At 46.0% G+C, this 16,202-nt stretch overlaps 1 protein-coding gene across 3 annotated transcripts in view; it reads right to left on the bottom strand.

Annotated features, from left to right (window-relative positions):
- The window catches only part of LOC129697112 (flap endonuclease GEN homolog 1), a 37,041-nt gene extending 23,124 nt beyond the window's left edge, over positions 1 to 13,917 (bottom strand). Inside the window, exons 1-4 of one of the 3 annotated variants that reach the window (XM_055635344.1) lie at positions 13,769 to 13,917; positions 13,074 to 13,253; positions 9,768 to 9,960; positions 3,188 to 3,364 (exon numbers count right to left, since the gene is read on the bottom strand). In XM_055635344.1, coding sequence (XP_055491319.1) covers positions 3,188 to 3,364; positions 9,768 to 9,960; positions 13,074 to 13,234 — 531 coding nt within the window. In that variant the 5' untranslated portion in view covers positions 13,235 to 13,253; positions 13,769 to 13,917. Of the gene's footprint in view, positions 1 to 3,187; positions 3,365 to 9,767; positions 9,961 to 13,073; positions 13,254 to 13,768 lie in introns of those variants that run through there. The other 2 variants (XM_055635345.1, XM_055635346.1) reach the window with 2 other exon arrangements.
- Between the last annotated feature and the right edge of the window lie 2,285 nt (positions 13,918 to 16,202).

Raw genomic sequence — 16,202 nt, 5'->3', positions numbered from 1 at the left:
ATAATCAATGGTCTGGCCCCGTGACTCAGGACAACAAATTGAATCTTCCAAAATCTGGCATGGGCCTTGTAGCAAATGGAAATGAAATAGTGTTCATACTCCACACAGTATGGTTATGATATACCCCAGATCACTTTTAATAATTGCTCCACACCCAAAGGTGTCATTGTTACAGATAATTACAAAACAATCTACTGGATAGAAACAACACTGAAATAATTATGTTCTCCTAGTGCACTGTGTATGTTGGTATGGGGAAAAAGGGTACAGCCACATTCCATATGAACACAATCAGCGATCTACCAAGTGGTAGGTAGATAAAGATGCTGGAGAAACTCAGTGGGTGAGGCAGCATCTACGGAGCGAAGGAATATGAGACGTTTCGGGTCGAGACCCTTCTTCAGACATTTCTGATGCTGCCTCACACGCTCAGTTTCTCCAGCATCTTTATCTACCTTTGATTTTTCCAGCATCCGCAGTTCCTTCTTAAACATGCCACAAGTGGTAGGTTATTTTAAGATGCCCTCTTCCCTGATATATTGTGGATTTAACACTGCAGGAAGCAAATTTCAGCATTATTATCCCTCGTGGATAATAGACGCCAAAACAAGGAAATTTTTACATATTTCAGTAGAGATTTTCCTTGTGATTTTAGATACCCACTCCTCTATAAATTTGGTCAATTATTTCCCCGACCTTTTTTTATTAAAATTGTTGACCAATCTGACCTTTTTATTTAATCTGACCGCTACCCAGCTGCTGACGTTCAATAATGGTGAAATTTTAACATATTCTGGTAGTAATTTAACTTGATTTCAAAAATCCACTCCCCTGTAAATTTGGTTAATTATTGCACGAGTTATTAACTAAAATTTTTCACCAAACTGACATTTAAAAAAAATATATAAAGGCTGCCCAGCTGCTGACTTCACAATGCTTTTCCTCGTGGCCCACCTGCCTCCTGCCCCCCCCCCCCCCCCGATTAACGCAGCTGTTGTCAACGCGCATGCGCAGTTTTCCACGAGGTCGTTAGACCCCCCCCCCCGTTCTTCAAAAGGTGCAGAAAGAACGAGAAAGTTCTGCAGCAAAGATCTTGCAGCTCTACTATCGGATCTTTGTTCTGCAGATCCCGAGGTCAGAGATGCTCACGCGCTGAAGAAGTTTCTCCTCGCTGCCGGCGCAGCATGTGAAGCCACGCCCCTCCCCTCCCCCGCCTGCTCGCTCAGCTGCGGGTTTCCAGAGAGTCAGGCCGGTTCTGTCTTTCTCCGCTTTTCACAGCCTACTCATTCGCCCGGCTCCCCCCCTCCTCTTCTCACCTCCCTCCCTCTCTCCGCTCTACCCGTCACAGGGGACGTCCACCTCTCCGTGTCCGCGGCCTGATTGTCTGCAACGCTGGCGGAAGCCACGATCGGCAGGTCGTCCACTGCTTTTGGCAGCTTGCTGTAGGATCTTAGGTCCTCAGATCGTTCTGGGCCCCTGTAAGCTGCTGCCCCGCCCCACTCCTCTCTCTCTCTCCCTCCCCCCCTCTCTCTCTCCCCCCCCCCTCCTCTCCCTCTCTCCCCCCCTCCTCTCCCTCACCCTCCCTCCCCTAAACCATCTTCTCCCCTCCCCTCAAACACCCTCCCCCATCCCTTCTTCCTCCCCCCTTCCTCCCATCTCTCTCTCTCTCTCTGCCTCTCCTCCCATCTCTCTCTCTCCTCTCCTCCCCCACCCTCCCTCCCCTCCCCCCCCCCCACTCTCCCTCTGTCTCTTGCCCTTTTTGTCTCTGCCCCTCTCTCTCTGTCTCCCTCCCTCTCTAGGGTGGCTATGGGGTAAAAGGAGCAAATTAATAATTTTAATACAATATCAATGTGGGTAGTTAGCGTGTGTGCGGGGGGGTGGTTAGTGTGTGTGACGCCGCATGCAGCCCCCCCCGCCCCACCCCCGCAACCGCGCGTTGGGGGAATAGACCCAACGGATCTGCACTTGGTCTAGTATACTTATAAAACTCTGATCTGATCTTTTGTTTGTTCGCTTGTGAATCACATCTTCTTCAAAACCCGACGCGCTAATGGTGAAATTTTTACTTATTCCGGTAGAGATTTACCTCGTGATGTCAAATATTGGCTCATCTGAAAATTTGATTTGAATTTTTTAACTAAAATTGTTCACCAATCTGAGATCTTTTTAATATCTAACGTGCTGAAGGGAGCTGGATGACGTCACAATACCTCTGCTCCTCGCGGCAAGCTGCGTAGAATTTTCAACGCGCTGCCTGCTGGGCACTGTTTTCCCAGGAGTGATGTCACCAACCTCTCCCTCCCTAACCCCCCCGGTTCTTCAAAAGATGCAGAAAGAACAAGCAAGTGGGTTCTGTTCTGCAGATCCCGAGGTCTTGGGTGCTCACGAGCTTCCCAGCATGCTTTTCAAGATCTTTCTCCTCGTGGCCTGCTGCGCCATGTTCCACGCGCAACGAATGAGGTCACTCCCCTCCCCCTCCCTCCCGCTGCTGCCGTTCCTCCCCACTCCCTCCCGCTCCTCCCCCCACTGCTACCCGCTCCTTCCCTCTCCCCCCCGCTATCCGACTCGACTCGGGTTTCCCGGGAGATGCCGAGTGGAGCTCTGTACTAGAGCTCACTCTCTCTCCGCTTTTCGCAGCCCGCTCTCGCTCGCCTGGCTCCCCTCCTCCCCCGTACCTCTCCCTCCGCTCTCCCCGATCTCTCTCTCCCCCCCCCCTCCCTCCCCTTTCTTGTAACCCCCTCCTCTCAACCTGACCTGCTTTTCCCCCTCTTTTCTCCCCCCCCCGCCTCTTCTCTATCTCTCCATCCTCTCCACCTCCCCCTCCCTTCCCCCCCCTCTCTCTCCCACCCCCCCCACTCCTCTCTCCTACCTACGCAGAAGAATTGACCGTATCCCTGATACCAGTAAATTGCCTGTGGCGTGTGCTCCATATTAGCTAATCAGTATTTCATTCCCCATTCCCATGTGCTTTGGTAATTTCATATAAATGATTGGAATTATTTTGAACTTGAACTTTCTTTATCCAATAGGTTTATTTTTGCCATTGCTTCCTGTTGAGCTAATTAAAAGATGGAGATAGGAAATACATTTCAGAAAGAGCACACACATATTTAATGTGCTACAAATTTTAAGAAAGAAAATTTAACGATATTCCTAATGTCATCACAATGTGTAAACTCTGAGGTACCTTTGTGTTTATAGTCAAGTTTTTGTACACAGTCTCTGCTCCGTATAAAAAAGCATCACCATCATTGGTGACACATCCATCGACGTATCCATTTTCATTTAAATAGGCACACATAGCTTCAGCCTCACCAGCTGCACAAACCCATGGGTTACCCAAATAATCCAAAAATTCACAGCACTGAAAAAGAACAAAATAACCAAATTTCAATCACTCAATACTTAAAGGGCACTTTTTTTTTGCAGATATTTACAGATTACAAAGATAGAGAAATCAAATTTGCAGAAAAATGTACAATATTTCAGCAGGAATATTTGGCCAGTCTGCATTAGATGTTGAATTGCAAGGCAATATAAAATAAATCATATAGTTTCCAGCAGGTATACCTGAACCTCAACCAACATTGCACACCAATTTAAAAACTTCAATATATAAATTGGCCTTAAGCCAAAACAAAATAATTAATATTAGTTGTGCTATTAGAACATTTCACTGAACTAAAACTCAGTTCCATTTATGAAGCAAATGAAACACTAAACCTGTTTCACTTACAAGCTCCCAGTAAGAGTCCAGAACTAATGTTCTGAAAACAAAGTAAATTTCACATTTTGTTCTAATTCTATTTGTTAAAAGCTAAGTCACCTTTTCCTTATGAATAGTATTTAGATGCATTTGTCATAAAGAACATTGAACAGTAGACAGCCTCTCTTGAAAACATGTATAGGTGTTCCTTATATTAACATAATGTGGCCCACAATCGCTGTGCTGAACATGACGTAAAGACCAACTCTTCCCTATCTGCACATGATCTACATTCTCCCCCCCCCCCCATCATATTTATAGCAATATCAAAAATGCTATCATATTTCCCTCCACCAACATCTGTATAAACATTTGTTCCGCACATCTCTAAACTTTGTACTTCTCTTCTTTAAGCTACAAAGATCAAACAAATCTACAGAAGTTAAAAAAGATCCATGTCTAATTTGCATGCCTAAATACAACTAAAAATAACTTTTAATTTAGACATTTAGAAGGTATAAAGTACATTGTCCAGGTGCAGATTAGGTGTTGCTAGTGGATCAATAATTTTACTAATATCTAGTGCAATATCCCAGTTAACATTTAAGGTAGACAAAAATGCTGGAGAAACTCAGCGGGTGAGGCAGCATCTATGGATAGTGCAATATCCCAGTTAACATTGAGATAAGTAGATGCAATAAACTGGCTTTCATTGTCCGAATTGCAGAGTAACTCTGATAGTCATAAAGTCATAGAGTGATACAGTGTGGCAACAGGCCCAACTTGCCCACAATAGGCAACAGGTCCCAGCTACACTAGTCCTACCTGCCTGCGCAAGGCCCATATCCCTCTAAACTTGTCCTTTCCATGCACCTGTCTAATTGTTTCTTAGACGTTGGGATAGTCCCAGCCTCAAATACCTCCTCTGGCAGCTTGTTCCATACACACACCACCCTTTGTATGAAAAAGTTACCCCTCAGATTCCTATTAAATCTTTGCCTCTTCACCTTGAACTTATGTCTTCTATTCCTCTCATGATTTTATACACTTCTATAAGATCTCCCCTCATCCTCTTGCACTCCAAGGAATAGAGACCCAGCCTACTCAACTTCTCCCTATAACTCAGACCCTCTAGTCCTGGCAACATCCTCGTAAATCTTCTCTGAACCCTTTCAAGCTTGACAATATCTTTTTTATAACATGGTGCCCAGAACTGAACACAATACTCTAAATGCGGTCTCACCAACATCTTATACAACTGCAACATGACCTCCCAACTTCTATAGGGTGATTTCACTAAAGGTCACTGGAGCATAGATCCGCACCCACGTGACCAAAATTCTCAAGTGGAGGACACTCGAGGGATGGATGGGAAAAAACGCATTTTCCCACCCGTTAAAAACATAGAAAACGACGAGGTTGTGAGCTGCAATTTACTGTGCCAGTCGGGGTGACCGTGAGGCACAGCTACCTAGATTTACAGGAAAAAAAAACGATAGCAAGTAAGGTAAATTCAAGAGGGAACTGAAGGTGCCAAAACGGCGGAAATGAACAGTCGACATTTGCCGTGGATATTTACAGGTCCAAAATATCGGGAATTATCGCGTTTGCTCGCTGAATTTCATTAAAGTAAGTTAATAATGCCTTACTTTTGATGAAATTCAGCGAGCAAACGCGATAATTCCCGATATTTTGGACCTGTAAATATCCACGGCAAATGTCGGCTGTTCATTTCCGCCGTTTTGGCACCTTCAGTTCCCTCTTGAATTTACCTTACTTGCTATCTTTTTTTTTTCCTGTAAATCTAGGTAGCTGTGCCTCACGGTCACCCCAACTGGCACAGTAAATTGCAGCTCACAACCTCGCCGTTTTCTATGTTTTTAACGGGTGGGAAAATGCGTTTTTTCCCATCCACTAACATGTACCGAACCCTCGAGTGTCCTCCACTTGAGAATTTTGGTCACGTGGGTGCGGATCTACGCTCCAGCGACCTTTAGTGAAATCACCCTATACTCAATACTGACTGATGAAGGCCAATGTGCCAAATGCCTTTTTGACCACCTTATCTACCTGCGACTCGACCTTCAAGGAACCATGCACCTGCACTCCTAGATCCCTCTGGGAATAGGAATAGGAATACTTTGTCACATGTGACTAGGCAGTGAGCTTCTTTGCTTGCATACCCAATGTATACAAATAGCAGCCACCTACGGCGCTGGCAAAGTTACAAAGCACGCCGGCCACCCCTTTTGTCCCCGCTCGCCCACACCACAGCGGTTCCCCCACGCTGGGTCCCCATTGTCCTACAACACTCCCCAAAGGCCACTGTGTAGGTCCTGCCCTTGTTAAACGTCCGAAAAATGCAACATCTCACACTTCTCTGTATTAAATTCCATCAACCATTCCTCAGCCCACCTGGCCAATCAATCCAGGTCGTCCTGCAATCTTTCACAACGGGCCCAGCACAGATCCACGAGTCACACCACGAGTCACAGGTCTCCAGTCCGAGAATAGACAATAGGTGCAGGAGTAGGCCATTCGGCCCTTCGAGCCAGCACCGCCATTCAATGTGACCATGGTTGATCATCCCCAATCAATACCCCGTTCTCCCCATATCCCTTGACTACGCTATCTTTAGGAGCCCTATCTAGCTCTCTCTTGAAAGTATCCAGAGAACCGGCCTCCGCCGCCCTCTGAGGCAGTGAATTCCAAAGACTCACAACTCTCTGTGAGAAAAAGTGTTTACTCATCTCTGTTCTAGGAAAGGAAAAATAGATTATGAAAGAAAACTGGCAGGGAACATAAAAACTGACTGCAAAAGTTTTTATAGATATGTGAAAAGAAAGAGATTAGTTAAAACAAATGTAGGTCCCTTGCAGTCAGAAACAGGGGAGTTGATCATGGGGAACAAGGATATGGCGGACCAATTGAATAACTACTTTGGTTCCGTCTTCACTAAGGAAGACATAAATAATTTGCCGGAAATAGCAGGGGACCGCGGGTCAAAGGAGTTGGAGGAATTGAGTGAAATCCAGGTTAGCCGGGAAGTGGTGTTGGGTAAATTGAATGGATTAAAGGCCGATAAATCCCCAGGGCCAGATAGGCTGCATCCCAGAGTACTTAAGGAAGTAGCTCCAGAAATAGTGGATGCATTAGTAATAATCTTTCAAAACTCTTTAGATTCTGGAGTAGTTCCTGAAGATTGGCGGGTAGCAAACGTAACCCCACTTTTTAAGAAGGGAGGGAGAGAGAAAATGGGGAATTACAGACCAGTTAGTCTAACATCGGTAGTGGGGAAACTGCTAGAGTCAGTTATTAAAGATGGGATAGCAGCACATTTGGAAAGTGGTGAAATCATTGGACAAAGTCAGCATGGATTTACGAAAGGTAAATCATGTCTGACGAATCTTATAGAATTTTTCGAGGATGTAACTAGTAGCGTGGATAGGGGAGAACCAGTGGATGTGGTGTATCTGGACTTCCAGAAGGCTTTCGACAAGGTCCCACATAAGAAATTAGTTTACAAACTTAAAGCACAAGGCATTGGGGGTTCAGTATTGATGTGGATAGAGAACTGGCTGGCAAACAGGAAGCAAAGAGTAGGAGTAAACGGGTCCTTTTCACAGTGGCAGGCAGTGACTAGTGGGGTACCCCAAGGCTCAGTACTGGGACCCCAGCTATTTACAATATATATTAATGATCTGGATGAGGGAATTGAAGGCAATATCTCCAAGTTTGCGGATGACACTAAGCTGGGGGGCAGTGTTAGCTGTGAGGAGGATGCTAGGAGACGGCAGGGTGACTTGGATAGGCTGGGTGAGTGGGCAAATGTTTGGCAGATGCAGTATAATGTGGATAAATGTGAGGTTATCCATTTTGGTGGCAAAAACAGGAAAGCAGGCTATTATCTAAATGGTGGCCGATTGGGAAAGGGGGAGATGCAGCGAGACCTGGGTGTCATGGTACACCAGTCATTGAAGGTAGGCATGCAGGTGCAGCAGGCAGTAAAGAAAGCGAATGGTATGTTAGCTTTCATTGCAAAAGGATTTGAGTATAGGAGCAGAGAGGTTCTACTGCAGTTGTACAGGGTCTTGGTGAGACCACACCTGGAGTATTGCGTACAGTTTTGGTCTCCAAATCTGAGGAAGGACATTATTGCCATAGAGGGAGTGCAGAGACGGTTCACCAGACTGATTCCTGGGATGTCAGGACTGTCTTATGAAGAAAGACTGGATAGACTTGGTTTATACTCTCTAGAATTTAGAAGATTGAGAGGGGATCTTATAGAAACTTACAAAATTCTTAAGGGGTTGGACAGGCTAGATGCAGGAAGATTGTTCCCGATGTGAGGGAAGTCCAGGACAAGGGGTCACAGCTTAAGGATAAAGGGGAAATCCTTTAAAACCGAGATGAGAAGAACTTTTTTCACGCAGAGAGTGGTGAATCTCTGGAACTCTCTGCCACAGAGGGTAGTTGAGGCCAGTTCATTGGCTATATTTAAGAGGGAGTTAGATGTGGCCCTTGTGGCTAAGGGGATCAGGGGGTATGGAGAGAAGGCAGGTACAGGATACTGAGTTGATGATCAGCCATGATCATATTGAATGGCGGTGCAGGCTCGAAGGGCCGAATGGCCTACTCCTGCACCTAATTTCTATGTTTCTATGTTTAAATGGCTTACCCCTTATTCTTAAACAGTGGCCCCTGGTTCTCGACTCCCCCAACATCGAGAACATGTTTCCTGCCTCTAGCGTGTCCAAACCCTTAACAATTTTATATGTTTCAATAAGGTACCCTCTCATCCTTCTAAACTCCAGAGTGTACAAGCCCAGCCGCTCCATTCTCTCAGCATATGACAGTCCCGCCATCCCGGGAATTAACCTTGTAAACCTACGCTGCACTCCCTTAATAGCAAGAATGTCCTTCCTTAAATTAGGGGACCAAAACTGCACACAATACTCCAGATGTGGTCTCACTAGGGCTGTACAACTGCAGAAGGACCTCTTTGCTCCTATACTCGAATCGTTATAAAGACTAACATGCCATTTGCTTTCTTCACTGCCTGCTGTACCTGCATGCTTACTTTCATAGACTGATGAACAAGGACCCCAGATCCCGTTGTACTTCCCCTTTTCCCAACGACGCCATTTAGATAGTAATCTGCCTTCCTGTTTTTGGATAACAAAGTGGATAACCTCACATTTATCCACATTAAACTTCACCTGCCATGCATCTGCCCACTCCCCCAACCTGTCCAAGTCACCCTGCATTCTCATAGAATCCTCTTCACAGTTCACACTGCCACCCAGCTTTGTGTCATCTGCAAATTTGCAAACGTTACTTTGAATCCCTTCATCCAAATCATTGATGTGTATTGTAAATAGCTGCGGTCCAAGTGCCGAGTCTTGCAGTACCCCACTAGTCACTGCCTGCCATTCTGAAAGGGACCCATTAATCCCTACTCTTTGTTTCGTGTCCACCAACCAATTTTCTAAGCATGTCAGCACTCTACCCCCAATACCATGTGCCCTAATTTTGCCCACTAATCTCCTATGTGGGACCTTATCAAATGCTTTCTGAAAGTGCAAGTATACTACATCCACTGGCTTTCCCTTGTCCATTTTCATAGTTACATCCTCAAAACATTTCCCCTTCGTAAATCCATGCTGACTCAGACCGATCCTGTTACTGCTATCCAAATGTGCGGCTACTTCATCTTTTATAATTGACTCCAGCATCTTCCCCACCACCGATGTCAGGCTAACTGGTCTATAATTCCCTGTTTTCGCTCTCTGGCCTTTCTTAAAAAGTGGGATAACATTAGCTACCCTCCAATCCGCAGGAACTGATCCCGAGTCGAAAGAACATTGGAAACCTTCCACCATCCATGAAGCCAATTTTCTATCCGTTCAACAATCTCACCTTGAATCCCATGCAATCTAACCTTCCAGAGCAGCCTTCCATGTGGAACCTTGTCGAATGCCTTGCTGATGATAACAAAAGGGATAACACTCATGGATCCACAGGTCATGGTGCCAAAATTTACCTCTCAGATAACACTAACCTCTTTAAGAACAGATTTAAAATGAGACCTTCCTGCCCGAACAATACAACTCCCTGGCTTTCTGGACCCGCCACGTCGTATCTCATTTCTTTTACTCATCGTGTCAGCCTTCAATTTTGGTGCGGCACCTTCTGTTACAAAGATAAGTCTCACATCCATCAAAGTGAGATATGAAGTACGGAAAAATAAATTTCTAAAATTAAAGCAAAAAATTAATTAGCAATGAATTACAACATAACAATGGGAACATTTGTAAATATTGGCTTTCAAATATCAGAAATATCCCTTTAGATATTAGAGATACATCGTGGAAACAGGCCCTTTGTCACACTGAGTCCACGTCAACTAGCAAATACCCTGCACACTAACACTATCTGACACACTATGGGCAATTTTTACAATTTACATTAGCCAATTAACCTACAAACCTGTACATCTTCGGAGTGTGGGAGGCATCGGAACACCCGGAGAAAACTCACACACGGTCACAGGGAGAACGTACAAACTACGTACGCAACACCAATAGTCAGAATCAAACTCGAGTCTCTGGCGCTGTATGGCAGCAACTCTATCGCTGCTCGACTATGCCAATGAAAGATTAAATGGGATTAAATACAGGTACCCAATCTACACACTTAAGTGGTTTGCTTCATCATCTTCATTATTATGCTTACAAGCAGAATTGCCTACCATATGAATTTATCATCAGAAAATGACAGGCATAGATCCATGTTACTGTTCCTTATCCAACCCAACAATACAAGTCTAATTTTGATTCAATATCTTGATTCAATATTTGGAATCCCTTCCAAATAGAAGACTGACACATTGTTTTTCTTTTCATGTTATTAATAACTAAGGGAACAAGATTTAAAGAGATGTCTTTCAGTGTGTTAATGTCAGTCCTGTAACAGCCACTGGCACGGTGGCGTAGCAGTAGAGCGACTGCCAGGGACCCGGTTTCGATCCCGACTACGGAAGCTTGTCTATACGGAGTTTATACATTCTCGCCGTGACCTGCATGGGCTTCCTCCGAGATCTTTGTGTTCCTCCCACACGCCAAAGACATACAGGTTTGTAGGTTAATTGGCTTGGTATAGTGTGTGTAGGGTAGTGTTAATGTGCAGTGATTGCTGGTAGGTGCCGACTCGGTGGGTCGAAGGGCTTGTTTCAGTGCTGTATCTCTAAACAAAACAAAAATTAATATGTTCTACCGAACGTATTCCGAATAAAAATTAATAAGTCCTACGACCTTATTTCCACATACCTCGACTCCATCCTATCCCCCCTGGTTAAATCCCTCCCAACCTATGTCCAAGACAGAACACACGCTCTTCGTCTACTCCAGGACTTCTGTTTTCTAGGCCCCAGTTCCCTCATCTTCACCATGGATGTCCAGTCACTCTACACCTCCATCCCCCACCAGGAGGGTCTCAAAGCACTCTGTTTCTTCCTCGACCGCAGAACCAACCAATCCCTGTCTACTGATACTCTCCTCTGCCTAGCAGAGCTGGTCCTTACTCTTAATAACTTTGTTTTCGACTCCCATTTCCTCCAAATACAAGGCGTAGCTATGGGCACGCGCATGGGCCCCAGCCATGCCTGCCTCTTTGTAGGGTGCGTCGAACAATCCTTGTTCGAGGCGTACCAGGGCCCCATCCCAGAACTCTACCTCCGCTACATCGACGACTGCGTTGGTGCTACCTCCTGCACCCTCATACAACTCACTGACTTCATCCATTTCTCCACTAACTTCCATCCGACACTCAAATACACCTGGACCATTTCCGACAATTCCCTACTATTTCTTGACCTCACTATCTCCATCGCAGGTGATAGACTACTGACCGACATCTACTATAAACCCTTGACTCCCATGGCTATCTGGACTACACTTCTTCCCACCCTGCTTCCTGTAAGGACTCCATCCCCTAATCCCAATTCCACCGTCTACGCTGCATCTAGTTAAATTATTCAGTTTAAAATTAAAACTGTTTAATTATTCATGTGTATATATTTATGCAATGGTATATGGACACGTTGATCTGTTCAGTATTCGTGCCTACTATGTTCTGGTGTGCTAAAGCAAAGCAGGAATTTCATTGTCCTATCAGGGACACATGACAATAAAACTCTCTTGAACTCTTGATCTGCACCCAGCATGAGGTGTCCTCGGAGATGTCCTCATTCTTCAGGGAACTGGGGTCCCCCTCTTCTACTATAGATGAGGCTCTCACCAGGGTCTCTTTTATACCCCGTGACCGATCTCACTCCCCGACCATACCCCGACTCGTAACAGAGTCCCTATTGTCCTCACCTTCCACCCTACCAGTCGTCACATACAACAAATAATCCTCCGACATTTTCGCCACCTCTAACGTGATCCCACCACTTGCCACATCTTCCCATCTCCTCCCCTGTCTGCTTCCGCAGAGACCACTCCCTCCGTAACTCCCTGGTCAATTCATCCCTTCCCACCTGAACCACCCCATCTACGGGCACCTTCGCTTGCAACCGCAGGAAATGCTACACTTGTTGCTTTACCTCCCCCCCTTGACTCCATTCAAAGACCCAAGCAGTCTTTCCAGATGCGGCAGAGGTTCACCTGCACCTTCTCCAACCTCATCTATTGCATCCGCTGCTCTAGGTGTCAGCTGCTCTACATCGGTGAGACCAAGCGTAGGCTTGGCGATCGCTTCGCCCAACACCTCCTCTCGGTTCACAATAACCAACCTGATCTCCCAGTGGCTCAGCATTTCAATACCCCCTCCCATTCCAAATCCGACCTTTCTGGCCTGGGCCTTCTCCATGGCCAGAGTGAGGACCACCATAAATTGGAGGAGCAGCACCTCATATTCCGCTTGGGCAGTCTGCACCCCAGTGGTATGAACATTGACTTCTCTAATTTCAGGTATTCCCTACTTTCTCCTCCCCTTCTCAGCTCTCAATCAGCCCACTGTCTCCACCTCTTCCTTTCTTCTTCCTGCCCCCCACCCTTACATCAGTTTGAAGGGTCTCGACCCGAAACATTGCCTATTTCCTTCGCTCCATAGATGCTGCCTCACCTGCTGAGTTTCTCCAACATTTTTGTCTACCAAAAATTAATAAAGCATTACTGTCCTCGCATATATAGCAGTTGGTCTGTCCAGTAGCATAATATCAAAACGTATTCAAATGAATATTTTTGATTCTTCATATCATTGCTTTGTGACACAGGTGGGTCAATATTTTATTAGACATGATTTCAATCAAAATCATAAACGAGTGTTGCTATGAATCATTTAATAATTATGGATGTTATGTTACCTGAGATGAGGCTTGATAACTGTTCCCATCATACCTTTCACTGTCTGAGCCTCACAGACCCACAAGCTCATATCCACAGCTAATGTTTTCCCTTTCAGATTGTGCAATGGAACATTTTCTTTCACAGGCTCCAAAATCTGCCACAAGTCGTGAACGCCCATGATTCCAGCTGTTCAGAAACTAAAAGACAAATATAGTATTTATAATGTGCATAACCAGATACTGTTGATTGTTTTTTTTATTAATGCAGAAAGTCCCTAATTGACAACACTCTCATCTCAATAAGCAAAGATCAAATTGGGTGCCAATATAACAATGACTACATTTCAGAAGAAAGTCAATGGATAAAGAAAAAATGAAATAGAACAAAAAATAACCCTGGAATCCCAGATATATCAGGATGCTATGCTCAGGTCATATGCAGCAATTTTGGAGGTTTAATGGAAAAAGCATTTCATTCCCAGGAACAAGTGTAGGTGGGTGAGGAGGGGAGCTTGGCAAGAGGAAGAGCTTAGCAAGAAGGAGGGTTTTCGTTGATTGGTCTTGGGGACACCATTACCCCGCCTGAGAGCCGTCGTCTCTGCAAACTGCTCCTGAGTAAAGATTATAGAGGAGCTATAATCCTCTATAATCTTTGCTCCTGAGCTCCGTTCTTCTCCCGGCCTATCCTATGCATCCCCTGCTGGTGCATTTACCTCTCCCAATGCCTATGCACTGTACCGTTCCCGCTCTCTTAGTGAAGGCGGATGGTGACAGACGCGAGCAAAGATCCAATAGCTACAGGATCTTTGGACGCGAGGATCGAGGGTCACGAGCCGCCGCCGCCGCTCCGTTCAAATTCCGCATCCGCGAAGTGGCGCGTGCGCAGTGTTCACCGGCTCCCCGACGCTCGGCGGAGCCCGCGACTGGGCATGCGCACCGCTACAGCACGGCCGAAGGTGACGTCAGAGCCCGTCCAGGGGCCAACCGTCGAGTGATGGGCCCGGGGCATCAGCGCGCATGCGCCGGCTGCCAAGAGCAGGAGAGCTCCAAAGTGGTTCACAACAAAGATAATTCAGATTCAGATTCAATTTTAATTGTCATTGTCAGTGTACAGTACAGAGACAACGAAATGCATTTAGCATCTCCCTTGAAGAGCGACATAGCAAACGATTTGAATAAAAAATAAATAATAAGTGTGGGGGGGGGGTGATTGGCAGTCACCGAGGTACGTTGTTTAGTAGAGTGACAGCCGCCGGAAAGAAGCTGTTCCTCGACCTGCTGGTTCGGCAACGGAGATAAGATCTTTGGTTCACAACGTGCTGCAGCAACTGCACTTGATGCAGACGGGTGGCGCTTCTTCATGTGCAGCAAAGATACAAGAGGAGCTGTATTTTTGCTGCAGATGCTGGTTTAAACCGAAGATAGACATAAAATGGGAGTAACTCAGTGGGACAGGTAGCATCTCTGGAGAGAAAGAATGGGTGACGTTTCGGGTCGAGACCCTTCTTCAGACTGAGAGTCAGGGGAAAGGGAAACGAGAGATATATAGGGGGGGTTGCACGTAAGGTCATTGGGTCAATGGGTAATGACACACGGAGCAGTTCAATCCGTCTGGAGGACATGGCAGCCTCCGGCATACTGTTAACACACGAAACGGGTACTTTCTTACCTGTTAAAAAAACGGCGAATTCGTCAATTTTTGCGCTGTAAATAAGTGTGGAGGGTGACTGAGCGCTCTGAACCAAATGCTCTAGTATCTTTGCTCTGAACCCAAGCACCAAGGTGTAAGCGGCCGAAGGAGCGCATCCCTCGGGACAGCCCCCAATCCCCCCCCTGGGGTCAGCGCTGTCCGGCCACAGCCGCTCTCTGCCCCGTCTCCCCCTGTAGGCCGCACTGTCACGGGCTTTGGGTCGGCAGCCCCCACACATGGGGCCGGGTGGTGCGGGACTGCGCCTCCAGGCAGTGGACACACGGGGACGAAAACCCGTCAGCTGCAGCAGAGTTGGGGACAGTCTCGTCCCTCTGCCCACCCTCTGCTCACGGGTCATGACCTCGACTGCCGTGCAACCTCCCTATAGACGATGATGTAGAGAGATATACAACAAATCAATGAAAGATATGCATAAAAAAGTAACAATGATAACGAAAACGGGTTATTGTGAGCTGTTTGCTAGGTGAGAGCGAGAAGCTGGTGTATCAGGTGGGGGAGGGATGGAGGGAGAGGGAATGCAGGGGTTACTTGAAGTTGGAGAAATCAATATACCAATGGGATGTAAGATGCCCAAGCGAAATATGAGATGCTGTTCCTCCAATTTGCATTTAGCCTCACTCTGACAATGAAGGAGTGGGAATTAAAGGTCAGTGTGGGAATGTGAAGAGGAATTAAAGTATTTAACATCTGGGAGATCAGGTTGGCTGCTTGTGGTGGGGGATAAAAAAGTTGGAAAAAGGGGTTCCAACTTTCCCCCTTATAACCATATAACAATTACAGCACGGAAACAGGCCATCTCGGCCCTACAAGTTCGTGCCGAACAACTTTTTTCCCCCTTAGTCCCACCTGCCTGCACTCATACCATAACCCTCCATTCCCTTCTCATCCATATGCCTATCCAATTTAGTTTTAAATGATACCAATGAACCTGCCTCCACCACTTCCACTGGAAGCTCATTCCACACCGCTACCACTCTCTGAGTAAAGAAGTTCCCCCTCATATTACCCCTAAACTTCTGTCCCTTAATTCTGAAGTCATGTCCTCTTGTTTGAATCTTCCCTATTCTCAAAGGGAAAAGCTTGTCCACATCAACTCTGTCTATCCCTCTCATCATTTTAAAGACGTCTATCAAGTCCCCCCTTAACCTTCTGCGCTCCAGAGAATAAAGACCTAACTTATTCAACCTATCTCTGTAACTTAGTTGTTGAAACCCAGGCAACATTCTAGTAAATCTCCTCTGTACTCTCTCTATTTTGTTGACATCCTTCCTATAATTGGGTGACCAAAATTGATCCCACCTAGACTTGAATTCCACAGATTCACCACCCTCTAAGAAAATACATTTCTCATCTCCTTTCTAAAGGTACATCCTTTTATTCTGAGGCTATTTCTTCTGGTCCTAGACTCTTCCCACTAGTGGAAACATCCTCTCCCA

This window comes from Leucoraja erinacea, chromosome 5, assembly GCF_028641065.1.
Source record: "Leucoraja erinacea ecotype New England chromosome 5, Leri_hhj_1, whole genome shotgun sequence".
Lineage (NCBI taxonomy): Eukaryota > Metazoa > Chordata > Chondrichthyes > Rajiformes > Rajidae > Leucoraja > Leucoraja erinaceus.
The sequence above is the reverse complement of the archived record's forward strand: the minus strand, read 5'-3'. Positions and strand labels throughout refer to the sequence as shown.